This window comes from Vulpes lagopus, chromosome 8 (genome assembly GCF_018345385.1).
Source record: "Vulpes lagopus strain Blue_001 chromosome 8, ASM1834538v1, whole genome shotgun sequence".
Lineage (NCBI taxonomy): Eukaryota > Metazoa > Chordata > Mammalia > Carnivora > Canidae > Vulpes > Vulpes lagopus.
This window is the reverse complement of record NC_054831.1, coordinates 122,686,579-122,713,929: the sequence shown is the minus strand read 5'-3', so window position 1 is coordinate 122,713,929 and position 27,351 is coordinate 122,686,579. Positions and strand designations below refer to the sequence as shown.

The following is a 27,351-nucleotide window of genomic DNA, read 5'->3' as shown; positions in this document are numbered from 1 at the left end:
GAAGGTTTTACTTAATATGCTGTGAGATCACCACAAACCTACCTCACTGTGTTGAAATGGGGCAGATGCAATAGAACACATTGGGTGATGTGTGTCTGATCCTGGGTTCTTGTCTCCCCTGCTTGCTGCCCCCTCTAGTGATTGTATTTGTCTGGGTTTTGTAGGTTTTCATGAATAGCTGATTGGGTGATTGCTTGGTGGCCTGGTTTGTGTAAATATAATGTGTTGGTCTTCTCCATGTTCTTTTGGGGTTTTATTGTTTACAAACTTCTTTTTTGTATTGAGAAAAATAGCCAAAGCATCTTTGACAAAAGGTTCTGCACCAGGAAAAGAAACTGGAACATAGCTTGGTGACCCCTCTTGAAGTGTGGCGGCCTTGGACTATCCTTTTATGTTCCCTTCCCGTATTTCCTTTTTTGGGCCAGATCTTCTGTCCTAAAACTTAACTCCTACCCTACCCTTCTCCTATCCCTCCTTCCAAGAAAAAGCCCCACACCTACACATTTCACGTTCTAAAGAAGCGAAGAACACTTCCTCCCTTGTTCCCAATCTCCTGTGTCAAGACCATTCCTTGATGTGATTCATACTAATACACTTGTATTTGGGTGGAACAAACCTACTTTAATCTCTCCAGGCTGAGGGTAGAGGGAAGCTGAAGCAACGAGGGGGGCCTTGAATGTAGAAAGTAGGGTCAGGAGACCAAGAAAGGAAGATGAATGTATATCCAAGTCACTCAGGAACTTTTATGCAGGTGCAAGAAACTTCTGTCAAAGTGGCCACAAGATTGTTTAATAGGAGACGGACGAATGTAACTCCATGTTTACTGCTAGAAACCAAAGCTTTGTGAAATCTTGAATTTATTGGGGCGGGGAGGGGGGTGGTGGTAGGAAAGCTGTACCTATCTGTTCTTAACCTGATCCCTTCCCCTCATTTCTGAACTGCAGGAGACTGAGCCCTCTTGGGCTTTAGTGACTCCATCTCTGGGGAGTGTTTATTTGATGGTTGATGTTGCTGTGCCGGGTACTTCCTTTCCCACTTGCTATTGTCTTGTAACACACATGCTGACCCTTTTCCCTTCTCTCTTTACCTTGGGAAAATACAATGAATAAAAACTTATTGGTACTGAAACTGTCCTCTTGTTGGATCTTTAGGGTGTTTTCCATAATTCCTACCTTCTTGGATTGGGACACAGAAACCCCAGAAGAACCATTAAGTTTCCTGTTCAGCCATTTTGTTAAAAATGAATCTTGAAAATTCAGTCTTCTTAGCACCTCATTACAGTGGATTTTTGTTTCTAGTTAAGGCCTCTTGTCCTTTTCCTTGGAAGCTGCCACATTCAAGAGGGGATTAGGAGCTTGGCATGCATAAGAATGGGGTTGCCTGTGCCACTGGCTGGGATGAAAGGATGGGGCCATGGTTTGGGGCATGAGACCCTAATACTTTCTCCCCTGCTCCTCAAAGCCCTTTACAAATCTTAATTAATTAACCCCCTGCAGCACCCCAGGGAGGGAAATATGTGGGACTAGGGAAATTGAGGCCAGAGGAAGTAACACTGATTAGCTATACAAAAACGCTAACATGTTCTTTGAGCAAAAGTGTGCTAGCCTTCTAATGAACATTGTATTTTAAAACATCTAGTGCCCCCCCCCCCCAAAAAAGGATGATGGTTTAAAAAAAAACAAAACTTGATTGGAGGTATGCCATATATTCTGCAAAATGCACAGAAATGGCAGAAAAGGGGTAAGCAGTTTCATATATCCACTGCAGAAACATACCAAAAAGTCAAAGCTGACCATGGAAGAAGCTTCTAAAAGCAAACTACTAAAGGGCCAAGGCGAAAGTGGTCTTCCTGCAAAATTGGAAATAATCAACTGGGCTGAAACTTAATTCCCAGGGTGCAAAGCAGGAAGGATGCAAAAGCTTAAGACTATTCATGGGTGGGTTACTCATCTTTAGGGCTTTCTTGATCATGTTTGTTAAAAGTAACCCTTGTCATGAGACACATGATGAGCTGGGAGTTACCAGTGTAATAACTCTTCCTTGTTTCCTTGATGAAAATACAGTTCCAAAGAGAAAACTACAAGAAGGTTCTTTAGAAATTGTAAGGTTGATTTTTTTTTTTCCTTTTTTAATTTTGAGAAAATTGAACTCTTAAGTTTCTTTTTGAGTGCCTCCATTTTCCTTAAAGGTTTGGCACAGAGCTTAATGCCTTTGATTTTTCTATGAGGGTTAACAATGGCCTTCCAGTTATTTTCTCATTCTCAAGAGCAGAGCCCTTTCCAGGCTCAATCCCATTCTGAGTTGCTCTGGGTAGGTCGTGAGAATCTGAAAATCCTAAAATAGGAGTGCCTTAAATCAGCACAAAATGGATTGATAGGAAGCGCGTCCGTGAGACTGACTAGGGCTAAGAATTTACCAAAGGATCAAATTCACTAAAGAAAACTGCAAACAGTAAATACAGAATTTCAAAATCTTGAGCCAGGACTCCATCGCCCAGTTCTCAGGCGTTCCAGCTAGTAGGGCATCGCCCAACTCCATTTCGCAACAGTCCTAACCTGCCACTAGCTGCTGAAAAGTTGTGCTTCGGTCCTGGGGATCCCGGAATTCGCGCTCTATTACGGGGGAGCCCGCGCGGGGCCTCCCAACCCTGGTCTGCAGATCTCCCAGCTCCCCCAGGTGATCGGGTCCCCCAGGCCGGGTCCCCAGCACGTGTCCCGGAGCCCGCACGCCCGCCCACGCCCCCCGTCACGTGAGCGCGGCTCTCCCGCAGGGGCCTCCCTCCGCCCCAACACCCCTCCCCGGCTCTCGGGAGTGCGAATTTCGCCCGGAAAGTTGGCACCGCCCCTCCTCCCAGCACGCAGGCGCAGGGTGGAGTCCCGCCCATTAGGTGACGGGGGCGTGTCCCAGCGCCCAACGATGACGTGTTCTTCCAGCGCCACGTCGTGAGGAAGTGGAGCGGTTGAAGGGCGCCGGGCGGTGCGGGGCTCGTGCCGTGTCCAAGCGGTGAGCTAAAGGTGAGTGGTGACTGGGCGGGAAGGCGGCTGTGAGAGAAGCAGAGGGGACAGTGGAAGAGATCAGTGAGGGAGTAAATAATTGGGAGACCACCGAGGTTGCAGGTGATGGGGGCGACACCTGAAGGGATTAGTGTGTCGGAGCGCAGAAGGGGAAACGGAGTCTCGGCGAAGATGAAGAAAGAAGAAGCCGGCAGGGATCAGGATGTGGGCGCTGTGATGTGGCAGGAAGCACGTTGGATGTTCAGGAAAAGTCAGTGCAGATACCGAGGAAGAGGGGATAGAAGCGAAGTCCACCAAGCCAAAATCAAGGAAGGACCTCTGCTCCGAAGTCTCATGGCTTATCAGCTCTGGATGGGAAAGAATTCGAGGCTTAGGCCGGTGTCTTTGGATCCTACTTACTACTAGCTACTTTCCACAGTCCTCCGGATAAATCTCTACAAAGTCATCCGAAGCTTTTTGCAAGCTCTGGTGATTTAGTCTCTTTCTTGTTCATCCGAGGTTACCTGGCTGGTGTCTTATTGTTCCGGGATCATCTTCTGCCAGGGCAGGAGCTATGTCATGGATCAAGGAAGGAGAGCTGTCACTTTGGGAGCGGTTCTGTGCCAACATTATAAAGGTGAGCCTCCTGGTTAGTTGGGCAATCTTGTGTCAAAACCTATTATTAAAATTGAGTGACCCATGGTGTTAGGTGGACTTTAACAATGGAACCAGCAAGTCAATGAATTGCAAGGTAGCTTCCAGGTCTACATTTCTGGCAGATTATTGTCCTAACTTTCACATTTTCAGGAACCCCAGGACCTCTCAATATCACTGGGCAACATCGACTGTTAGGTCTTTCTTATAGGGAGCTGAAATTTGTTACTTGGAACTTTAATCTGTTTTTCCTTTTTTCTTTTGGATTTAGATGGGCTAATCTTTCCCTGATGTGGCAGTATAGCATAATAGTTAAGAGTTTGGGCTTTAGAGAGAGACAAACAGAATGAAAGTCTCTTTATCTTTTATAAACCATGTGACTTTATATGATACATCAAAAAGAGCAGGGTCTAGCAGTTCTTAATTACTGCTATTATTGGGGCTGTTTTCAGCTGTCAGAAGATTCCAGTCATTCGATTTCCTACTTTTTACATCCGCAGATCTTGCCTCCACTCTTATCTAGGAATCACAACAATGTTATATTTTCTGTACATAACAGGTTTCAGATTGAAGAGAGTCAGCCTGATTGTGTCTTTCAACTACAGTCTGTCAAGCAGTGGGTAGAAGTGAATCTATGAGTCAGCAAGCCTTATACCCCACCCCCCACACACATTCACACACAAATGCCAAGTGATCTCAGGCAGGCCAGGAAATAGAAGGCGTCTTCTCAGGGAACCACTGCAGTCATGTGTTGGGAAGAACAAGCTGCGTGACTTTACTGGATTTTTTTTTTTTTTAAGAGTACACATGCAGGACAAAAGCTGAAAATGTTGGAGAGGTGAGGGGGATGCAGTCAGTGAAGAGGCCCTCCAGTGAGGGAAATTAGGCTCAGGAGTGAATTTTTGCTGTGATAGACAACAAAAGGCTGCTCTAAGGAAGATAAGTTTTGTTGGTCCCCAAAATGTCTTTTTTGTTTGCTTTGGAATGGTTCATGACATTTACATTTTGATGAAACTCTCAATGCTTGGCTTCTCTTGAGTAATTAGAAGAGCAACAACATTGGGCCCCTGTTCCTGTGTGGCAGCAGTTGGATAGAATGGATTCCTCTTTTCTGTGGAGGATATCCTTGCCACGGGGCCACAGCCATCAGTATCATTCCTGTGCCTTCCAGTTGGAGATTCACGAAATCAAAGTGGGGGGCCAGCACATATGGTTGAAAGATGAACTCTGAAAGCATAGTCTTCAGTTTGAATGACCACTTTGTCTTTTCTTAGCTGTGTGACTTATGCAAGTCACTTGACCTCTCTGAGCCTGTGTTTTCACCTATGAAATGAAGATAATACTATTTACTTGAGGTTTGTATGAATAAAGAAAACTGAATTGAAGTATAAAAAACCTAGCATAGTATTAGGCATGTAGTAAGTACTCAATGTAAATAAGCATATATAAATAAGTAAAAACACTTAATACCCATTTATTGAGCCAAAAGCTAAAAATACCCAGTTCCATTCCTCAGGGGGCTTTTATCATCTAACTCGAGCCTATTAGCTTTGGGTTTTGTGTCTCCCTGTGTGTATCGTTTGTCTTCTTACTTCACAGGCGGGCCCAATGCCCAAACACATCGCTTTTATAATGGATGGAAACCGTCGCTATGCCAAGAAGTGCCAAGTGGAGCGACAGGAAGGCCACTCGCAGGGCTTCAACAAGCTGGCTGAGGTGAGTGTGGGTGGCAGAAGCCAATGGGAACAGTCTATGGAGAATTGGGCTATAGCTACAAAATTAGGCCCTGACTTCACTATGGTTTGAGAGTATTTTTTTAATAGCTTTTTGCTTTGTCACTTATTTGCTTGCTATAGTTCTCATATCAACATTAACAGAGATTAAGTTAAATAGTGAATCATCACAGAATATTAGAAATAAGAACAAAATTGACTTCTCTTACAATCTTAGTAAATCAGCAGTTTATAGTTTTCTTTGCCTCACCCCAGTCCCTGAGTATGTTCTGCATGACTTAACATTTATCAAATTACACCTATATCTTCAGTAACCTTATTTTACGTGATATTTTGGCAAGTCTTTTTCTAGGTTGATATGTAGCTTTTCTAACTGTATGTTTTAATCCCTGTAGAATATTTTATTATAAGGATCTGACATCATTTGTTTAGCTATTTCATTATTATTAGATCTTACAAATAGTTCCATATTAGAATAAATTCTTTTAAGTGACATTTCTGGAGCAAAGGTAGGGTGACTATCTATCTGGTTTGCCTGCAGCCTTTCAAACTGGGAAAAGTGCCAGACAACTTGGGTCATCACTCTAAGCAAAGATCAAGGGCTTTTTATGCTTTTAATGCATGCTGCAAGTTGGAGAATGTTAAATTTAACAACAAGAATGGAATATTGTCTGTTGCTGTGAAGCTAACTCTAAGAGGAATGGCAGTATGGTCTGGGTGGATCTCAGCTTCCCAACACAAGAACATGGCCTGATGCCAGGGCAATGATATATATATATTTTTGCCTTGAATGAGAAGATGTGGGGCTCTCTCGAATACTCTGAGGAGGTCTTTAGGTTTGTTGATCCCAGCTTCTTTTTTGTGACTAAGTAAGAGGCAGTTTTTCCCTCTCAGACTCTGCGATGGTGTTTGAACCTGGGCATCCTAGAGGTGACAGTCTACGCATTCAGCATTGAGAACTTCAAACGCTCCAAGAGTGAGGTAGACGGGCTGATGGATCTGGCCCGGCAGAAGTTCAGCCGCTTGATGGAAGAACAGTAAGATTCTATCAGAGGGGGTAGTATTTCTTAACTCCACCTCCAGCCCCACACTAACCCTCAACTCTCTTATCTGAAGCTTAAGGAACTCTAAACCCTTTTAATGTTAGCTCTCTTTGATGGAAACTATGGCAAGCTAGTTTTTCTCCTCCCCCTTTTTAAGGGGGCATTAATCTGAGCACGTAAAGGTATTTCACAGAATTCAAGGACAAGTATAACGAGCCTCAAGCAAAACTGAATCTAGGAATTGAAATCTGTTAGATAGGGCCTTTTCCTACCTCTATATTCCACCTTTCTCTGTTTCAAGAGAGCATCCCTGAATGAACTAAAGCCCTTAATTAATAGCCCACCTTAGGTCAGGTATCTTACCCCATGACCAATATACTGTGATAGGGGTGTAGCATGAGAGAAACATTGAAGAAGTCCTTTTCTGCCGTGCAGTTATCCCTTAAAAAGTTGCTGTATTGCTCTGCATATTCTCTTGGAAGGGACAGGATGATGTGTAAGAGGCCTTTACGGGGGAAGAGTCAGTATTATTCTTAACTATCACTAAGTTTAAGCTTAACTTAGGGAGCAATGCCAGAAAGGGACAAAGAGGAAGTTTGATGGAGATTATTTGCTTCAAAGCATAGAAACCTCTCCAGCTGGGACTGCCCCGAACTCTTCATTACAACCATTTTTCTGCCCAGCTCCTCCCCATACCAGGACCCAGGGTATGGGACCAGAGAGAACAGAGGACCTAGAGTACTAGTGGAGCTGGGCCTAGAACAGTTTTGTCATTTCTGTCCCCTTGTGGATTTGGTGGTTGGGGAGGGAGGGTAGCTAGGTTTCTCTTGGTTTATGTAGGATAAATAAGACTTGGCCACAGACCTTGCTTCCTGGTCCCCAGCAGGGTTCCCCCCCAAGGGCTGGGGTTGGACGTGTTGGAGGCACTTTCCAGATGTTCAAGTTCTTCTGTACTTCACACGGATCTCACCTTTTTAAAGTGCTTATACTATGTGTCAGGCCCTGAGCCTAACATGTATTTTCATTTAATACATTTCATTTCATTTAATATATTTAATTTCATTCACATTATCTTGTGAGAAAGAGATTATTATCCCAGTTGTAGAGAGGAGGAAAGTGAAAACCAGAGAAGTTTAGGTCGTCTCTTGGGTACAAGATCTTTCCAACTCCAGAGCTGAGCTGTTGTCTACTACTTTGTAGTCTGAAAGACAGGAGGTAGTCTTACAGTTCCTGAAAGATCAAAATGCATAGCAGTAGAGGTGCTACTGAGATTGCTCGAACCAGTTAGCAGTAGAGAAAAGAGTCTTTAGTTCTAAAGTCCTGGACAGAATAAGAAGAAATCTTTTTATTTTTTTAAGATTTTATTTATTTATCAGAGACCTAGAGGCAGAGACACGACAGAGGGAGGAGAAGCAGGCTGAGCCACCCAGGTGTCCCCAAGAAGAAATCTTAACATTGGTTTTCCAACAATGTGCCGCAGAACCTCAGAGTTCTATGGAGTGGGTGTGCAAAGAAGCCAGAGGGAATGGGGTATCAGGTGCTCGTTGGCATTTGCCTATTTTATATATTGGGCTTCTGTTTAATATGTGGTTTAAAGAAAGAGTTCTTGGCTAAAGGAAGGCTGGAAAACTGCTGTCCTGGTTCAGTTTCATCAGTTGGGAAACAGCCGTAGTGATGAGAAGTGAAAGGTGTGCCCGTGGTTACACAGCAAGCTCATAGCAAACCCAGGTTGGTAACCCAGATCTCCTCACTCCTCACCAGGGCTTTTGCCTCTCCTTCCCTATAGACACCACTCAAGTAACCTGCCTGTTGTCTGAGAATAAGCACTTTCATGTACTTTAGTTCACTCAACACAGGGATGGTTATCACCCCCAGTTCACAGGGTGAGGGAAACTGAGGCTCAGAGAGGCTAAGTGTTATACAAAGTCGGCTAGTAGGTGCTGGCTCTAGGACTTGAATCTAGCTATTTTCATTCTGGTTTTACCTTAATCCCTATACATATGTCTACTATAACAGCTTCATTGGATTCTCAAAATCAGGTGGTTAGATCTTGGTTCCTCTGGAAGAAAAGTGATATGGGTTACAGAGTGGATCAGCTGTGGATGTGGCCTTGCACTCTAGATCAGGGATCTCCAGGACTTGCCTAATACCCCAGCCTACAAGGATATTTCTTGTTATTAAATTCCCATCTTCCAAACACTAGTCATTGAGTTTCTCTATAGCTTCCCCAGGTGAGAGAAGCTAGTTGGACAACTGAACTCGTGCCTGCTGTGCAGAGTTTGGGATTACTGTATGAAAGCAGATAAATGCCATGATGAAGAGGGCAGGCTCTGGAACCAGACTCCCTAGGTTCAAATTCAGCTTTCCACTCACCAGCCACCTGATGTTGAGCAAATTACCTAATCTCCCTGTGCCTCAGTTTCCTCATCTGTAAAAGTGGAATGATAATGGTATCTGCCTCAAAGGCTGGTGTAAGGATGGAACATGTTGATGCATGTAAAGCACTTAGACCAGTGTCTGGCACTTAGTAAACAAAATTAATGTGAGATGATGCTGTTACTGACATATTTTACCAGAAGGTACAGAAGTAACGAATAATATAGCTCCTGCCCTTGAGTTTTTCACTTGTCAAAATGGGACAGGATATATCAAGTGTGACTTGCCGACAAGGACGCATGAAGTGGTGTAATGGAAGTGGTAAAGAGTTTGGGTTCAGGTTCTCAAAATCAGGCAGACCTGGGTTTCAGTTCTGATACCGCCCTTGATGGCTGTATGACCTTGGGCAGTCTGTCTGGCTGTCCTGTCCGAGCTTCAGTTTCTTGCTAGAGAATGGGGAATGTGGCAGGCTCTGGCCAGAGTCATTGAGGGGACATGGTGAAACACCGCACATGGGACAGTGCCTGACACACAGGGAAGCACTCAGGACCTGGGAGTGGAGTGGTAGTAGTTCTCCAGCTCCACAGGCTCTCTGTCCCAACCCTGCCTCCTTTTCCTGATCAGGGAGAAACTGCAGAAGCACGGAGTGTGTATCCGGGTCCTAGGTGATCTACATTTGTTGCCCTTGGATCTCCAGGAGCTGATTGCACAAGCAGTGCGGGCCACCAAGCACTATAACAAGTAAGTGTTCACATTTCCCCTTAGTGATCTGTAGCAGTCTGACTCCTTGCTAGCTCGAGGGAGACATGTGGGGCCTCTCTGCATATGGGGTCTTGGTCTGTATTTGGTACAAAAGACAAGGAGAGGTTTGGGATGTTTAGAGACTTCCTCTATCATCAGGGCAGACAAGGGATGGTTCTTAATAACTTGTTAAATGTGTGTGTACTTATACATACAGTTTTTCATCCTCCTCCTCTATGTGCCTACCCCCCATGATAGATGCATATGCATATATATATATATATGTATATATATATATATAATCATTATTATTATTATTTTACTTGACAGAGGATAGGGTGGAAATGAGCATTTAGGGTGGGTAAGCTATGGATGTGGCCTTGAGCTCTGGATCAGAGTTCTCCAGGACTTACCTGATACTCTACATTATAATATATATTCTGTCCTTGAAGACAGATCCTTTGAGAAGTTCTTTTTCTGTCCCACTCCTTTAACCTGTGGAGAGGCTGACATTGGGATATCATGCAGATGCAGAGGCAAACAGCATTCAATAGTCCAAACTTCATTATATGTGCCTTTGAAATATAATACGTATTTGGCAGTGGATTGGATTTCATCAAGTTTCCTTCCTGTTCTACTTTGTGCTAATATCACAGTGGATTCATATCCTCTAAAAGCTGTTTGGCCACAGAAGGACAGAGGGTTAGGGGGTAAAAGGGTCAATTAGGGTTCATCCTATTACAAAACAAATAATGTGTCTATTCTAAGAAAAGTTGGAAAATGCAAAGAATTCATTATCTTACCTTTCAGAGATGTCTATGATTCACATTTGGGTGTGTGTGTGTGTGTGTGTGTGTGTTCTTCCATGGAAGCTGTACTCTGTAAGCTGTGACTCCACAATCTTTAGTCCTTGTCTGCTAAATGACTCTCTTCTTACCTTCTTAGGTGTTTCCTAAATGTCTGCTTTGCTTACACATCCCGTCATGAGATCAGTAATGCTGTGAGAGAGATGGCCTGGGGAGTGGAGCAGGGCCTGCTGGATCCCAGGTATCACTAGTTGTTTATCATGGTAACCGATAGGGACCAGATGTATACCTCCTAAGCCTTGTACTTGGGCCAGAAGTCCCATCACAGATGCATGTAGACAGATTTAGGGGCATGATTCTTCCCAGAGAGAGCTTAGGATAGGCTTATTATAGCCTGCTTCAGAATTTCTGTGTTTACCACACCCCAAGAAGCCCCAGAAAAATGGTGTAGCAGGTAGCAAGGCTGTGGCACTCACTAAAAAATAATGTCCTTAACACCTGAAACTAATACAATACTGTATGTTAACTATATTGGAATTAATTTTTTAAAAATATTTTATTTTTAAGTAATCTCTACACCAAACATGAGGCCAGAACTTATGACCCTAAGAATAAGAGTCTCATGCTCCATTGACGGAGCGAGCCAAGTGCTAAAAATTTTTTAAGATGTCTTATTTGTTTGAGAGAGAGAATGAGCAGTGTAGAGGGGCAGATGGAAAAGGAGAAGGAGACTCCCCTCCAAGCAGGGAGCCCAACTCGGGGCCAGATCCCAGGACTCCAAGATCATGACTTGAGCCAAAGGCAGATGCTCAACTGACTGAGCCACCCAGGTGCCCATAATTTTTTTTTTTTTTTTAAAGGATGCCCTCCAGGTGCCTGGGTGGCTCAGTCAGGTAAGCATCTGACTTTTGCTCAGGTTATGTTCTCAGAGTCCTGGGATCGAGCCCCATGTTGAGTTCTATGCTCAGTGGGGAGTCTGGTTCTCCTTCTCTCTCTCCCTCTGCCTCCCCCTTTGCTTGTGCATGCTCTCTCTTAAATAAGTAAATAAAACCTTAAAAAAAAAAAAAAAAAAGATGTCCTCAATGGGGCACCTGGCTGGCTCAGTCAGTGGAGCATGTGACTCTTGATCACAGGTATATGAGTTTGAGCCCCATGTTAGGTGTAGAGATTACTTAAAAAGTAAAATCTTTAAAAAAAAAAAATAAAGATGACCTCCTGCCCTTTAGCAGTGTTTTTCCTAGAATGATTTTTTAGGAATGTGGTTTGTTGAGGGTAGTCCTTTAGGTCTTTTGTATCACAGTTTCATGCAAGATTTCAGGTATTTTTTTAAAGAAGTATTCATTATAAGCAGCATGTGGAATCCTATTAGAGGGGGAGAGACTTTGGAAGCCATCTAGCCACTCGGTCCCTTCATGTTACATGTTAGTGTAACATTTGGTAATAATATTAATAAACTAATAATAGCAAGAGTAAAGTACCAGCAAAAATAAGTACCAGGCAATATGTCATGTTCTGTATTTTATTCAGTTATTGATCTCATTTGTGAGAGGTTCATGTGTTTTCTCCGTTTTATAGATGAGAAAACTGAGCTGAGTGTTAGGGTGGCTTTCCCTAGGCCATTCTGTTAATGAGCACTAGAGATAACTCATCTCTAGAGCTGATTTCAGAGTGCTCGTCCTTTTCCTGTCGTCTAGGACCTTGGGACTCAGGAATTTGTCTGATTTCCTTCTTGGGCATAATTTTATTTACCTGGGAAACTAAATTAAAAATCAGAAAGTTGCTCTGAAAATGGGATTAAATAAGCAGAAAAGGTGTTAGGAAGTAGATAAAATCAAGAGGCCTTGATGGGCTAAGTCTGGGAAAGGACTGTGTTATGATTATGAGTGACTCCTGGGTTTTTGACTTCCAAAACAGTGCATAGTGGTGCCTTTCCCTGTGCCCGGGAACCCTGAGGGAGGATTCAGTTTGAGGAGGAAGTTCAGCAGTTTAATTTGGAATATACTGTAGAGGTTTAAAATAGATATCAGGTCAGCAGTTGTGAGGAGAGGTGGGACTGGACATATCAGCATGGGGGTCATTTGAGTAGTTGGTAACCAAAGCAAAGAGGGTGTGAGGACATTGAAGAGAGTCTGGGTTGAGAAGGGGCGAGGGCTGAGGATCGAGTTTTAAGAAACTCTTAAATTCTGCTGGCTGGGTAGAGGAGAAAGAACCTTAAGGAAAAAGGTGGGAAGGCAGGAAGAAAACCAGGCAGTCAGTATTACAGAAGCCAATAGAAAAGGGGAATTTGCTGGTGCAGGTTGGGAGGATGCAGGCATTGATGGGGAGCAGAGTGTCAAATACTATAGCGAAGTCAGTTAAGCTGTAGATTGATAATGAACTGTTGGGCAAGAAATTAAGATGCTGGTTAAGTCAGTGGGGGGCAAACAGGAAGATGAGAGATAGAAGACAAAGGGGGTTATATGAGTACTATAGGTTATTGTGATTTTCTAATTCTTGACCTTTGGAGTGATTTCATAGTTCACAGTATTATTGTGCTTTCCAGTTAATGTTTCATTTAAAGAGACAAATGTTTACGCTGAAAAGAAAGCCAGCTTTTAGCAAGTAGATTTCTGTGCCTTCATGCCTAGGACTAGGACTCTGATCTTGCCTCTTAGTTCAGTGTACTTGATTCTCATACCACCACAACAACCATTGACCTTTACCTTCACCTTCTTGCTCAGCAAGTTTTCCCGAATTCATTTTCTTTGCCCTGCATGGCTTAGGAATTTACGCAAATGTGAGATTAGTCAAGCGGACATGGTGTGGGTGGGGCAGGGTCCCTCAGGTAAGGAGGCTGCAAGCTTAGGAAGGTTGATGTTCTACTCAGACTGGGCTAATCAGAGCCCCACTATGCACATACTTTTAAAAAGGTCACACATGTTCATCAGAGAGGATTTGCAAGCTACTGGATGCATAAAGATGAAAATTTAGATCTTCCAGGATCAACAACACTCTTGGTAACACTTTGATTTTAAGTGTGTCTTTCTAGCCCTTTCTGTTTGCTTAAATACATGTGTGTGAGTTTAATCAACTGAATTGGTTTTTCCCATCAAGTTGTGACCATGTTTGTTACCTGTATTTGGGTTCCAGATTGTTTGGAAGCACGTTGTCAAAAACTGTATTAGCTTATAAGTTCCTCACATTCAGAAAACCAACATGTATTTATTTCTGAGATCTCTTTTCAATGATTCATTCCTTGGTTCATTTATTCAAACCTGTATCAAGTCTTTCTCTGTCCCAAGAAGGTCCTATGCGAGAATACAGAGATGAATGTGTCATGGGGCTTGTCTTCATGCGGCTCACAGTCTGTTTCATGTACACACATAAGTAATCCATGGTGCTGGTTGCTACAGTAATGGATGTGCAGGGCACAAGCCGGTGCTGACAAAAGTAGTGATCGGTTGTGGTTCGACGTTCAGCCAGAGTCATCTTTTTTTTTTTTTTTTTTTTTTTTATGATAGTCACAGAGAGAGAGAGGCAGAGACATAGGCAGAGGGAGAAGCAGGCTCCATGCACCGGGAGCCCGACGTGGGACTCGATCCCGGGTCTCCAGGATCGCGCCCTGGGCCAAAGGCAGGCGCCAAACCACTGCGCCACCCAGGGATCCCCACAGTCCTCTTTTTAAAACACAAAGCCGGGCAGCCCCAGTGGTGCAGCAGTTTGGGGCCACCTGCAGCCTGGGGTGTGATCCTGGAGACCCGGGATCGAGTCCTACATCGGGCTCCCTGCATGGAGCCTGCTTCTCCCTCTGCCTGTGTCTCTGCCTCTCTCTCTCTGCATCTATGAATAAATAAATAAAATCTTAAAAAAAAAAAAACAACACAAAGCCAATAATGATATAAATACTTAAAACAAATCACACTCTGAACACTTTACAACCTGGATCATACATTTTTCACTTGATGCTATAATATGAGCACTTTGCCATGCCTTATTTTTTTTGTAATTTGTCATATCATTATTTTTAATGGCTGCAGAATATATCTTGCTTTAATTGACTTAACTATTCAAGTTGTTGGTTATGTAGGCTGTTTCCAGTTTCTCTATTACAAATAATGCTACAATTGAAATATATAAACTTAATTCTGGTCAAAATTCTGGATTGTTATCTTAGGATGTGGGTCTGGATGTGTCCATTTCACCTTATTTTTGCCAAATAAAATAGTAACCTACTCTAATTTTATAGGTGAAAGTTGGTATTTTACTTTTATTTAGAAATAATAGAAATTATTTCTTGGGCCATATGTTGGCTCAGTTGGTAGAGCATGAGACTCTTGATCTCGGGGTTGTAGGTTCAAGCCCAATTTTGGGTGTAGAGATTACTTAAAAAAAAAATTATTTCTTAAAGGTCTTCATGTAGACGGCTAATGCCATGATGGGTTTTTGTTGGCCATAGCACAGGTGTTCTATTTTCATTTTGTCAGTTTTATCTCCTTCCCCCCCCCCCTTCCCCAGAGTTTACCTCATTTTGAATAAGAATTATGCCCATTGCCTAAAGTAGGTGGAACAAACCTTTGGCAGACACATTTGAAACTCAGAAAGCTTAAGTGGGGATCCAAAGTTACACAGCAGAGTTGTGGAAATGGAAATAACATTTTTTCTTCTTTATTTACATAGCACTTTTTTTTTTTTTTAAGAGATTTTACTTATTTATTTGACAGAGCACAAGCAGGGGGAGGCAGAGAGGAGAAGAAAGAAGTAGGCTCTCCATTGAGTGAGGAGCCCAATGGGGGGCTCAATCCCAGGACCCTGGGATCATGACCAGAGCTGAAGGTAGACTCTTAATCGACTGAGCCACCTAGGCAACCCTACATAGTACTTTATAATTAGTTCCTAAGATACACTCAAATCTGTTACTTCATTTGTTTTTGGTTTTTTTTAGGAGGTGGGGCAGAGGGAGAGAGAGATCTTAAGCAGGTTCCACACCTAGCATGGAGCCTGACACAGGATCAAACTCAAAATCCTGAGATCATGAACTGAGCCGAAATCAAGAGTCAGATGCTTTTTTTTTTTTTAATTTTTTATTTATTTATGATAGACACACACAGAGAGAGAGAGAGAGAGGGGCAGAGACATAGGCAGAGAGAGAAGCAGGCTCCATGCACCGGGAGCCCGATGTGGGATTCCATCCCGGGTCTCCAGGATCGTGCCCTGGGCCAAAGGCCGGCGTTAAACTGCTGCGCCACCCAGGGATCCCAAGAGTCAGATGCTTAACCAGCTGAGCCACCCAGGAGCCCCCATTACTTCATTTGATTTGACCCTCACAGTAACATATAGGTAGATAGGTCAAATGTGCCCATTTCAAAGATAAGAGAGCTGAGAAATTATATTGATTGTATAGGATCTCAGAATTCTTAGAGAATTAAGACCATGCTACCAAGACAAGAAATAGAGTCCTTCGTCTTACAATTCATAAGTGAATGTTGTTTCCCATGTGATGGTACAAAAAATAAAGCTCTCTCTGTGATTTGCAAAAAGAGGACTAAGAGATGGAGTAACTTACTCAAAGTTAGACTCTCATTTTAAATACTCAGCCCCAGGGCACCTGGGTGACTCAGTCAATTGAACCTCCAACTATTGATTTCGGCTCACGTCATGATCTTGGGGTCCTGATGAAGCCCCAAGTCGGACTACATGCTCAGCAGGGAGTCTGCTTGAGATTCTCTCTCTCCCTGTCCCTCTGCCACTCCCCCCAACTCATGGTCACTCTCTTTCTCTCTCAAATAAATAAATAAATCTTAAAAAAAAAAAAAAAAAAAAAAAAAAAAAAAAACGACCCTCAGCCCATCTCACTGCTTTTAAACTGTGCTCCTGGAAGAACCTTCCCACCAAGAAATTTTATCTTCTAGACCCTTCCCAAGATACAAGTCTTGCCACTTGGAGATTCCAAATTCTGCCTCTTGGTGCTTAGTAGGACAGGTAAACAATGTTCTTAGAACCAACAGACACTAGCCTTACTCATACCTTCTTTCCGTGGATAGGAGTGTTTTACTTCAGATAAATGGTGGGAGTTCCCATTCTCTGCCATTCCATCTCCTTTCTAAAGTCCATCTGCTTGGGAAAGTAGCTCTTAACAGACACAAGAGAGCTGATCATTTTTCTGTTTTTAAAAGTCCTGAGTAATGTGGATTTTTTACAGTGTTTCATGGTCCATATGACTTAAAATTTTTAAAAGTGTTATTTAGGAATGCCTGGGTTGCCCAGTCAGTTAAGCGGCGGCTGACTCTTGATTTTGGCTCAGGTCATGATCTCGAGGTTGTGGGATCGAGCCCTGGGTCAGGCTCTGCACTCAGAAGGGAGTCTGCTTGAGATTCTCTTTCTCCCTCTTTCTGTCTTTCTCAAATAATAAATAAATAAAGCTTTTAAAAAAATATTCATTATAATAAATTCAAACAGTAAAGCAGTACATAAACTAAAAAAGAGATAGTCTTTCCTTCTTTTTTTTTTTAAGATTTTATTTATTTATTCATAGAGACACACAGAGAGAGAGACAGAGGCAGAGGGAGAAGCAGGCTCCATGCAGAGAGCCTGACGTGGGACTCGATCCAGGGTCTCCAGGATCATGCCCTGGGCTATAGGCGGCACTATACCGCTGCACCACCGGGGCTGCCCTAGTCTTTCCTTCTTATCCAACCTTCCAGAAGTAATCACCATTAAGAGAATGGTGTATCTTTCTAAACTTTGTTCTTTTTTTATATATATGTATATTTATGTATGTGAGTAGTTGAGTATGTGTGTGTGTTTTCTGCACTGTATATTTTCTTTCTTTTTTTTTTTAACTAGGCTCTGGGCTCAACATGGGGCTTGAACTCAAAACCAATCAAGACCTGAGCTGAGACCAAGAGTCAGATGCTTAACTGTCTGAGTCACCCAGGCACCTCTGCATTGTATATTTCTTTTTGCTTTTCTTTCTTCTTTCTTTCTTCTTTTCTTTTCTAAAGGTTTTGGGGAGGGGCAGAGGAAGAAGGCGAGAGTGACTCTGAAGTAGGCTCCATGCACAGTGTGCAGCCCAAAACAGGGCTCAAACCTATAACTCTTGAGATCATGACCTGAGCCAATCAAGAGGCACTTAATTGACTGAGCCACCCAGGTGCCCCTGCACTGTGTGTTTTCTGATGCTTGTTTTTTTTTTTTTTTTTCCATTTACTATTAGATCTGAGACATCTTAATGTGTTTAGATTTATCTTTTTTTTTTTAAGATTGTATTTATTTTTTCATGAGAGACACACAGAGAGAGGCAGAGACATAGGCAGAGGGAGAAGCAGGCTCCGTGTAGGGACCCCTATGTGGGACTCGATCCTGGGACTCCAGGATCATGCCCTGGGCCAAAGGCAGACGCTCAACCACTGAGCCACGCAGGGGTCCCTAGATTTATCTTTATTAAAAATAGTTGCATTAGTATTGCATCAAATTGCAGAGTCAGATATATCCATTTTATTTTTGTTATTTTTAAGAATTTATTTATTTATTTGAAAGAAGGGGCACACAGGTGCAGGGTGGGGAGAGGCAGAGGGAAAGGGAGAAGCAGCTCCTGGCTGAGTGCAGAGCCGGACATGGGGTTGGATTCCAGGACACTGAGATCATGATTTGAGCCCAAGTTAGACACTTCACCAACTAAGCCACCCAGGTGCCCCAGATGTATGCATTTAAAAAAAAAAAGATGAGGGATGCCTGAGTGGCTCAGCGGTTGAGCATCTGCCTCCAGTTCAGGGCATGATCCTGGGATCCGAGATCGAGTCCCACATAGGGCTCCTTGCAGAGAGCCTGCTTCTCCCTCTGCCTGTGTCTCTGCCTCTCTCTGTGTCTCTCATGAATAAATAAATAAAATCTTAAAAAAAATAAAATAAAAAAACAAGATGCTTTAAGTGAAGGATGCATTCTACTGGGTGTATCTGGTTTTAGCCCTGTAGTGAAATGGCTTTGGACAAGTTAATTTATCTTCTCTTGAGTTTCAGTTTCCTTATGTATAAAATGAGTATAGAAATACTTTATGTAGTTGTAAGGATTAAAGTCATACATTCATTTAAATGTTAAGGGCCTCTGCCTATATTGGCTAAGTGTTCTATAAACTGGGAAGCCTTATTATGTATAAGTTCACCAGGAGAATAATCCAAAAAGAGATGTGTGCTTACTTTTGTCTCTTCCCTACTTGCCTTAGTGATGTCTCTGAGTCTCTGCTTGATAAGTGCCTCTATACCAACCACTCTCCTCATCCTGACATCTTGATACGGACTTCTGGAGAAGTGAGGCTCAGCGACTTCTTGCTCTGGCAGGTAAGTAATTTGCAACCACTGCTGTGTTTGTGTCAGCCTGAAAACTGTAACTGTACCCATAGGATGGATTTAGTGCGGCTCATCCCCACTCCTAGTCATGCTGATACCAGAGAACTATTGGAGAGGAAGGAGTTGAGGGGGGACGTGCATCCAGGCTGTGCCTGATAATATCTGCTGCCTCTTCCTCCTCGGTCCCTGACTCTGCCACCTCTGTGGTTCTTGCTCTCTAGAGTGCCTAGAGGAAAAACAATAAATAAAGTGCCTAGAGGAAAATCAAGGCTATCCAGCTGTGGTGGAAATTTTACTTGTGTCCCTGTTCAAAGCAGTAGACTTCTGCATTGGGTCCCAGAGCTTTGGCTGCTGCCCAGGTGATCAACAGGTACTCCAGCCCATCTGGGCTAGGATCTTGCCTTGCAGTCACAGGTCTCTCTCCTTCAGATTCAGCAGCTGTGTCTATGCAAGCACAGACCACAAGGGATATAAACTATATGCAGACTCTTTCTTAGGGGCCTGCTGCTGCCTCTCAGCTCAGCTCTTACCCCAGTGTAAGTAGTCCTCCAAAAGCTTGTAGCCAAGTTAGTTTGCCTTTGCTTGAAAATCTCCATCATCTGTTAATTTGGCCCCCAAGTAGCACATGGCTGTTCAAGGAGAGGTTGGAGGGACTCAGCTTTGAAGCAACTTCCAGAAATTTTAATGGACCATAGTCTTAATAGATTTAGCTACTGAAGCTACTTTTCAGTCTTTGGCTATATTGAAAGAAATAATGCATTGCTTATGGTTCAGTGGCCTATTGTGTAGGTCAGATCGTGTCTGGAAAGTTTACTTCTAGACACTGAGTTTTAAAAGACTGCATTGGTAAACTGGAGGATTTATCAAAAGTGGCCAACCTGCAATTCATGCCATGTAGGGAATGAGTGCAGGATAGCAATCTGAGAAAGGGAGGCATGGTGGCAGTTTATTCCCTAAGGAAAAACTGAGTTCCTCCTGTGTGCTGGGAATATGGCAATAATCAAGTCAGAAATAATCCCTGCTGTTCTATAATTTATAGTTTGTTGGTAAAGGCCAGAACAAGTCATTATAACCTTGGGGACAGATAACAGGCAGCTGTAATCTTGTCTTCAAATATTTGAAAGAATGTCACTTTGAAGAAGAAACAATCCTGTTCCACAGCGAAGACCTGAGACTTTGGCAGAGGTTCCCGGGAAGGTGACATTGGTTTAGCATAACAAGCTGTCTGACAACTAAAGTTAGCCCTCTTGAGGCAGTGAATTCTTCTCTACTGAAGGTATCAAGCAGTGGCTGTCAAGAAAGTTTCAAAAGGAATTCTCACATCAGTGATTAGTATTAGGGTTCACCCAGCTTTGTAGTCTCTGACTGCTTTATGTACATTATCTTGTTTAATTTTCATTATACCCTAAAAATCAGCTTTTCTTACTACCCACTTTTACAGTTGAGACCGAGACCCAAAGAGGTTAAGTAATTCGTTTCAGGTCAAATGGATGGTAAATGGTGGAGCCAGGATCCAAAGCCAGGTCGCCTGGACCCAGAGCTCATGGTCTTCACCACCCTGCTACCCTGCTACTTAAAAATAACAGCCTCAGCTACCATTTGCTCATTGCTGACTTTTATCAGACAACATGTCTCCCAGATGACCTCTGAGGGCCAAGAGCCAATAACATAATCCAGATGTTATTTCATAGTCCTAAAATTGGCTCTTAGAAAAATCCTGGTGGGAATGTTGTTCTAGTCTTGCTGTAGTTCTGCCTTGCTGCACGCAGGTGCCTCAGATGACCCCTCCCCATGAATGAGGGACATTGGGGCTGGTTGCAACAGTAGCTGCAGCTCCAGGTGCCTGGGCTGTCTCAACTCTGGGCTCCTGGGTCATGCTCCTCCTTTGGAATCCTGACCAGAAATATGTTTGAGCAACATGCTATTACACTATACTATCTTCCTTCCCACTGCTTTCCCAGACTTCCCACTGCTGCTTGGTGTTCCAGCCAGTTCTGTGGCCAGAATACACATTTTGGAACCTCTGTGAGGCCATCCTGCAGTACCAGATGAACCATAGCATGCTCCAGGTAAGAGTTCAGGGCTGACCTGACTGGATATCCTGGAAGAAAAGGTTAGCACTGATTGACCACCAACTACTTATAGGAGGCACTTGCTAGTAAGCATGTTAATGATGATAATAGCTACTACTTATTTGTTATGTGTCAGGCACTGTGAGCATTTGATAGGTACTATCTCATTTAATGCCCCCAAGATCACAATGGCATGGGTATTATCAGCCCCGCTAGTGCAAGTGAATACAAAGAAATTCTTTCGTTAAGGACATATAACCAGTAAGAGACAGAACTGGGATTCAAGTTCCATGTCTTTAATCTCTTTGCCACAGAAAGACAGGAAAGACTTCAGAGAGATTGGCCATTCCCTGGCCATTTTAAGCTAATAAAAGATTGTAGAAATTATAATATACAAATTTCGTGCCTCTTCCAGAAGGGATTAAGAACAAAGTAATGCTTTCTATTATATAAAACTATGTTCTACCAACATTTGCAGTTATATTTCAATTTTGATCACCACATCCTAAAACAGGCTTTAATAGGAGGCAGAGTCACCTGCATCTGAATAGAATTCTTAATAATAAATGGTAGTGTGTGTTGTGGTTAGTTCACTAGCTGTTTTTCATGTAAGTTTTCTTACTTAACCCTTCCACCAATCCCACAGGTTTGGTGTCTTCATTTTCCAAATTTGGAAACAGAGGAGCAGAGTAACTGTCTCAAGGCCACAGACTTTTAAAGCCAAAGCTGGTGCTGTTCCTTGAGTCTAGAAAGATAATGGCCAGAAGGAAATAATGATTTAAGTCAGGGCTTCTTAATCCCTTGGAGAATCTGGTAAAAAACATAGAGCATTTCCCTAGAAAAATTGCACAGATCATTCTAACATATGGCATTTCACATAGAATTATACTCGTCACTGAAACACTTATATTGCTACCAGGGGCTCAAAGAACTCCTGGAATTTGTCCATGAATCCCAAGTCCAGAACTCCTGGAATAAATCAATCAAATCATGTGCTTGGTTACTAAAATATAAGGAATTGAAAGAGGAAGTTCTGTTAAAGTGAAAGGAAAAATAGCAGTCTCAATTATCCACCATCAGTGAAAAATGAATATCAGATATTTCCACATGACCAAAGCTCTCTTAAGAACCAAAACTTTAAAAAAAAAAAAAAGAACCAAAACTTTTTTCTATCCTTTTTTGATGGAAAACTTTCTGAAATGTGTCTTGTTCATAATCATTGACACCTACTATATACCAGACACTTGCTGATAATGTTAATTAGAATAATCACATTCTAATGATGCTAATAATAATGTTAATTAGAATAATCACATTCTAATGATGCTAATAATGATGGCAGCACAGCTGCCATCTTGAAGCCCTTCATTGGGCAGTGATGCCCTTGAAGAGTGGGACTGTTTACCTTAAGCTAGATGGCCTCCAAATACTTGGCTTTGGGATTTCATGTAAATTTTTGTACATCCTCTATCTCATTTTCTACCATTGTTTATGGCTAATTTTGACAGCATCCCTCCTCCTCTTCATATTGACTGTTTTAATTCGGCTATAGGCAAGGAAACCAGCTAGTTTAACTTGTTAGAGTTAGGTCTACAAAGTGAGAGTAAATTGGCTCTGAGGATGTTGGTGCATGAGCTTCTACATATGGATACTCTTGCCTCTGATTTGGCTGCTCCGAAGCCTTTTATAGTAATTTCGGATCTCTCAGATGCTTTCCTACATGGCTGTCAGAGGAGTTACTTTCATTCATTGCATAAATATTTATTGAGTACCAAATATGAGTCAGGGGCTATATTAAGCATAAGATTCCTACCTTTGTGGAGCTTATAGTCTTACTTGAGTTAGATAATAAACAAGTAAACAGATATATAAGAAAATTTCAGACTCTAATAAGACAATGAAGAAAATAGAGTAATACGCTAGAACACAGTGAAGAAAGGAAGAGGTCCTCAATGAAGCAGGCAAGGAAGGCCTCTCTGAGGAGGTAGTTTTTAAGCCATGATATAAAAGAAGAGAAGCAGCCAGATGTGTGAAAATCTGGGGGTAGAGAATTATTGTCTACAAAAGGAGCACCAATGCAAGGGTACTGAGGTTATCAAGTCTGGGTCTTAGAAGAACAAAGAGGCCACCATGCATGAGGGAGAAGGGTTAGAGATGGGGCTGGGTGGGAGTCAGGCCTCTGGTTATATAGGGCCTTATGGGCCATGGTGACAGAGCTGAAGAATTGTGATCAGAGGAATGACAGGATCTGATTTACATTTTGCAAAATCACAAGATTTTCGGGATAGGGGGCAGGAATCAGGGACCAAACTTGTAGAGGATGTGCCTCAAGGTCAAATAGTGGCTGTAGGGAGGATGAGGGCTGAGTGGATCGAGATGGGAAAAAAACAAATGTTAAGATAGAAACAAATGAAAGTAACTCCAAGTTAATAATATAACCCCTAGAGGAAAGAATTAATTCAAGTTATCTGAACATAGTTCTCTGACTATACATCTTTGGTGGGATGTATTCTAAGGATAATACAAACTGAAAGGAAACTTAAACATTATTTAAGAGGTTTTTTTTTTTTTTTTTTTTTTAATTTTTATTTATTTATGATAGTCACAGAGAGAGAGAGAGGCAGAGACACAGGCAGAGGGAGAAGCAGGCTCCATGCACCGGGAGCCCGATGTGGGATTCGATCCCGGGTCTCCAGGATCGCGCCCTGGGCCAAAGGCAGGCGCCAAACCGCTGCGCCACCCAGGGATCCCTTAAGAGGTTTTTATTAGCAGTAATGTTGATGATGTAATTTTGAAACTTAGGTATCTTGGAAGACAAATCAAACTGAGTACAAATATTAATGTTACTAGGAACCCAGACATTGAGGTTTTGGCCTGGGCAGTTGGGAGGATGGTTCTGCTGTTTCCTGGGGTGAGGATAGGACATGTTTAAGGAGAATCATTAAGAGTTCCATTTTGTACCTGTGAGTCATAATTGCAAACATTTGAGTTCTTACCATATCAGGCAACCTTTACATAGATTCTGTGTAGTGTTAGGAGGTAAATACCATTGTTATTACCACCATTTTTAAAGTGAGAGAACCACAGGTATAACAGAGATACTATCCTGAACCCTTTTTCACCGGGCCTCTTGGGGATCCTGACCAGGCTTTATCTACCCAGAAGTCTTCAAGGCTCTGTTTCTAGAAATCTTAGCACCTCAGCAGAAGCAGTAAGGATAGATTCCAGACTAACAGCATCCTTGCCAGTGTGGCCTCCGACCAGGAAGTTGATCTTCCCAGCGTCTCCCTTTCATATCCCCTGAGTCATGACCAAACTGGACTCTTCATGGTACTTTGTTCAGTTCCCAACCTCCGTGTTTGTGTTCCCAGCCCATTTCCCAAATCCCCGTAGTTAAAATCTGAGCTGCTCTGTCTCTACGTCCAGCACAGAGTGTCTCTGTTTCTACAGGAAGTCAGGGCAGAGAGCAGGGAGGTGGCTTCTAGACCTAGAGTAGCTCACTGGGATGAGCATACCCTCAACTCAGGGAAGCTAAGGGAAACAAGGACTCAGCTACAAGTTGTTTGGGGCTAGAGCTTGGTATCTGAAGGGTCCTTGGCAGTCTTCAGGTGATCATGCATCAGCTGTAGGAAATGGCTGATAAAGGGAGGAAATGTTGACTCAGAGGCAGTAGGGCAGAAAGAACACATCAGCAGGGGAGGGGTAGGTGGCAGCGCAGAGCCACCGAGCCTCCGATACAAGCTGCATTAATGGAAGTTCCATGAGGGGTCCCTGACAGATGAGGGACCAAGTGTTTGGTCCATCTCATCTATAAGAATAGTATTATAGAAGATAATGCATTCCCACTAAACTTCCTTTGATGCATTTGTCAGAGATTAAACATGAGGCTGGATCATTTGACTGCTTTATTTCTATTTTATACTATTTCTTCAGGTAGTCACAGTCTTCTCCTTAAGAAGAGTTAAAAGCTTGAACTTTTGTCTCAGACATCCCTGACTTTGGCCAAAATCAGGAGATGCTGGACCCTGAACAGACTGGGCCACCCCAGCACTCCAGGCAGGCATTCTTATTGACATCACTTCTCTCATTTTACAGATGAGGAAAATGATATTCTGCAGGGTTAAGTCACTGCTGCCTGCTAATTCTGGGACTGCCTGGAGTTCTGGGAGTGCTTCAGTACATGTATTTCTGGCAGCGATAGCTGTCTCACACAGCCTTCAGGAGGGCATCCCCCATGCCACTGACCTGGACATGTTGACTGTGGCAAGTGGGAACTTAGGGGAACTTAGGGGAGAACCTGTCATTGGCTAATGAATGTTTTGTAACCAAATGCCTGCAGCCTCTTTCCAGATCCAGACAATCTTGCAGAGGACTTGAGGATTTATGTACTGGAGGGGCTTACTACATCCTGTTCCCTAATTCTGCTGAGGAGTGAACATTAGCAGAGAGGCTTAATGCTCAATAGAGGTTTAGATGAATAGGTCAGAGCCCCATTTCTCCAAGGAAGCTCCAGGAGCCCTTGTACCAAGATGACATAAAGTCTGTACCAAAAATCACTAAGGAAATTACTACTACCCCTACACCTGATTGGTCATTATATAGGGACAGTAGACAGTATGGTCAAGGAGAGAGAAATTGACTGTGAGGACTTCTTGAGCCTGGATTTTCTGAGGCTGAGTACCTGAGTAAACTTAGAACACCTATGAAATGTGGAAGTAGGTCCAGACCATACAGAGGCTGGACAGAGAGCCATTCATACACACCTGGCTCCCCATGCCACCCCTACAAAGTGTAGCTTACCCAGAGGCACAAGACACATTTCCCATAGATCTCTCAAGAAGCTACCTTAGTGGAGGAACCAATGGAACTTTAGCCCATTCTGTGACCTAGGCCATGTCCCTCCCCCTGCTCAGCATCAGTGTCCTGGTCTGTACAGTGGGAAGGCTGGGTGGGGTTGGTCTTTAGGAACTCCCCTGGCTCTGTCATTCTAACAGTGAATCACTGATTCCTGGCAATTAGGAGCCAGGCTATCCCTTGACTCCAGCCTCCCTGCCTGCACTCAGTCTGGGGATGCCATTCAGAAGAAGCCTGAGCCTTACAGAGTGTCTTTAAGCAGCTCCATGTTTCTTCCCTCTGTGGCTGGGTACTCCCCTCCTTTCTGTCCTGCCAGAACTTAGGTATTTAGCTCTAGTCACAAGCAGTGGTGATAGAACAGTTGACCATTAGTTAATAGCCAGCCACCAGGTTGGGCATTTGTTTTTTCATTTTTCCTCAAGCCACCCGTAGTACAGAGGTCTCACTTTGGCCTGGTCAAGCTCTTTAATCAATTCCTTGTGTCTTTGCCATTATTTCCACTGCCTGATACCCTCCTCCCCGCCGTACACCCCACCTTTATCTAAATCCTCCCCATCGGTTAAAGCCCAGTGCAAATTCTGCCTGTCCATAAGCTGTCACTGTTCCTTGACTTTCATCAGGGACAATGTCTCTTTTCTCTGAGCTCCATGACCTTTTTTCTCTTGCCTCACTGATGACCCTTACCACATTCTGCCTTGTATTATGGGACTTTGTATATAGATCTGTGGCCTAATCAGCCCATAAGCACATGAATTTCTGAGACCATATCTTGTACATCGTAACTCATAAGGTCCTGTATGCAAAAGCCAAGGTTCCTCCTGACCAAGGCCAGGAAGAAGTCCTTCTAGTATGATGGAAGGCCTTCACAGCAACTTCTCAAACACCTTCTAGTCTTCGTAGCTCCATGTGTGAGTTCATCACCCTAGCAGAAGAGTGCCCTTGAATGCCTGGGTTCATTCAGGAGCCTAAGGGACTTTCCAGAATTTCCATTTGTCGTCTTTATTCATGCAGTAAACTTTAATGCTCAGAGACCCTAGCAAATCACTTCCCTAGTCTGAACTTCCATGTCTGTCTCCAGCAGATAAAAAGTAGCTCCACTGCAAGGGTCAAGTGCTTTTGCAAGATATTCTTTAAAGGGGGAAGACCGAGCATTCCAGGTTTATAAGCTGAGAAGGACACAGACAGGCACACAAATACCGTAATACAAGGTAGAATGTAAAGGTCATGAGGGTATATAGAATGCCAAGTTAGCAGCAAAGTGTAGTTTCTTACATGTGGTATAGGTTTGGCAAGAGGAGCTCTGGTGCAAAGGCTCTGTGGCCAGTCAGGATGTCAGGAGCAGAGCACATCAGGGAGGCACAGCAAGGCTGTGGTTCTGCTCCAGAGGGATTTTCCCTCTGCAAGAGCATCCTCCCTGCCCTCCTAGGATCAACCGGTCATCAATTGATTATTTCACACGTACAGAGTGCCGAAGTGCCAGAGAGGAAAAGCCATACAATCTCTGCTTTCTGGGAGTTTATGGTTTGTCTGAAGATACACAAAGATATGACAAGTGCTGCCAGGGAGCATGATTACTAACCTGGTGTCAGTGCTCTATCGAGCCTTCAAAGTGCTTTATTTTCTAACAGAAAAAGTGGACTATGGACACTAAAACCTATTCTACTAGGCAGAAGGCAGTAAGTGCCTTAAGGGAGCCAAACCTGTTTCTCACAGTGTTCCTAGGAGGATCATTTGCTGTAAGAGTCAGGCTGGTCTCCA

The 27,351-nt window shown here is 43.2% G+C and overlaps 1 protein-coding gene across 2 annotated transcripts in view; it reads left to right on the top strand.

Annotated features, from left to right (window-relative positions):
• Window positions 1–2,882: 2,882 nt before the first annotated feature.
• DHDDS (dehydrodolichyl diphosphate synthase subunit) overlaps window positions 2,883–27,351 on the top strand; it is a 32,542-nt gene continuing 8,073 nt past the window's right edge. For both annotated transcript variants that reach the window (XM_041766710.1, XM_041766709.1), the window contains exons 1-8: window positions 2,883–3,014; window positions 3,513–3,630; window positions 5,247–5,363; window positions 6,275–6,417; window positions 9,424–9,540; window positions 10,486–10,587; window positions 18,544–18,658; window positions 20,629–20,736. In XM_041766710.1, the coding sequence (XP_041622644.1) occupies window positions 3,568–3,630; window positions 5,247–5,363; window positions 6,275–6,417; window positions 9,424–9,540; window positions 10,486–10,587; window positions 18,544–18,658; window positions 20,629–20,736 (765 nt within the window). In that variant the 5' untranslated portion in view covers window positions 2,883–3,014; window positions 3,513–3,567. The remainder of the gene's footprint in view (window positions 3,015–3,512; window positions 3,631–5,246; window positions 5,364–6,274; window positions 6,418–9,423; window positions 9,541–10,485; window positions 10,588–18,543; window positions 18,659–20,628; window positions 20,737–27,351) is intronic.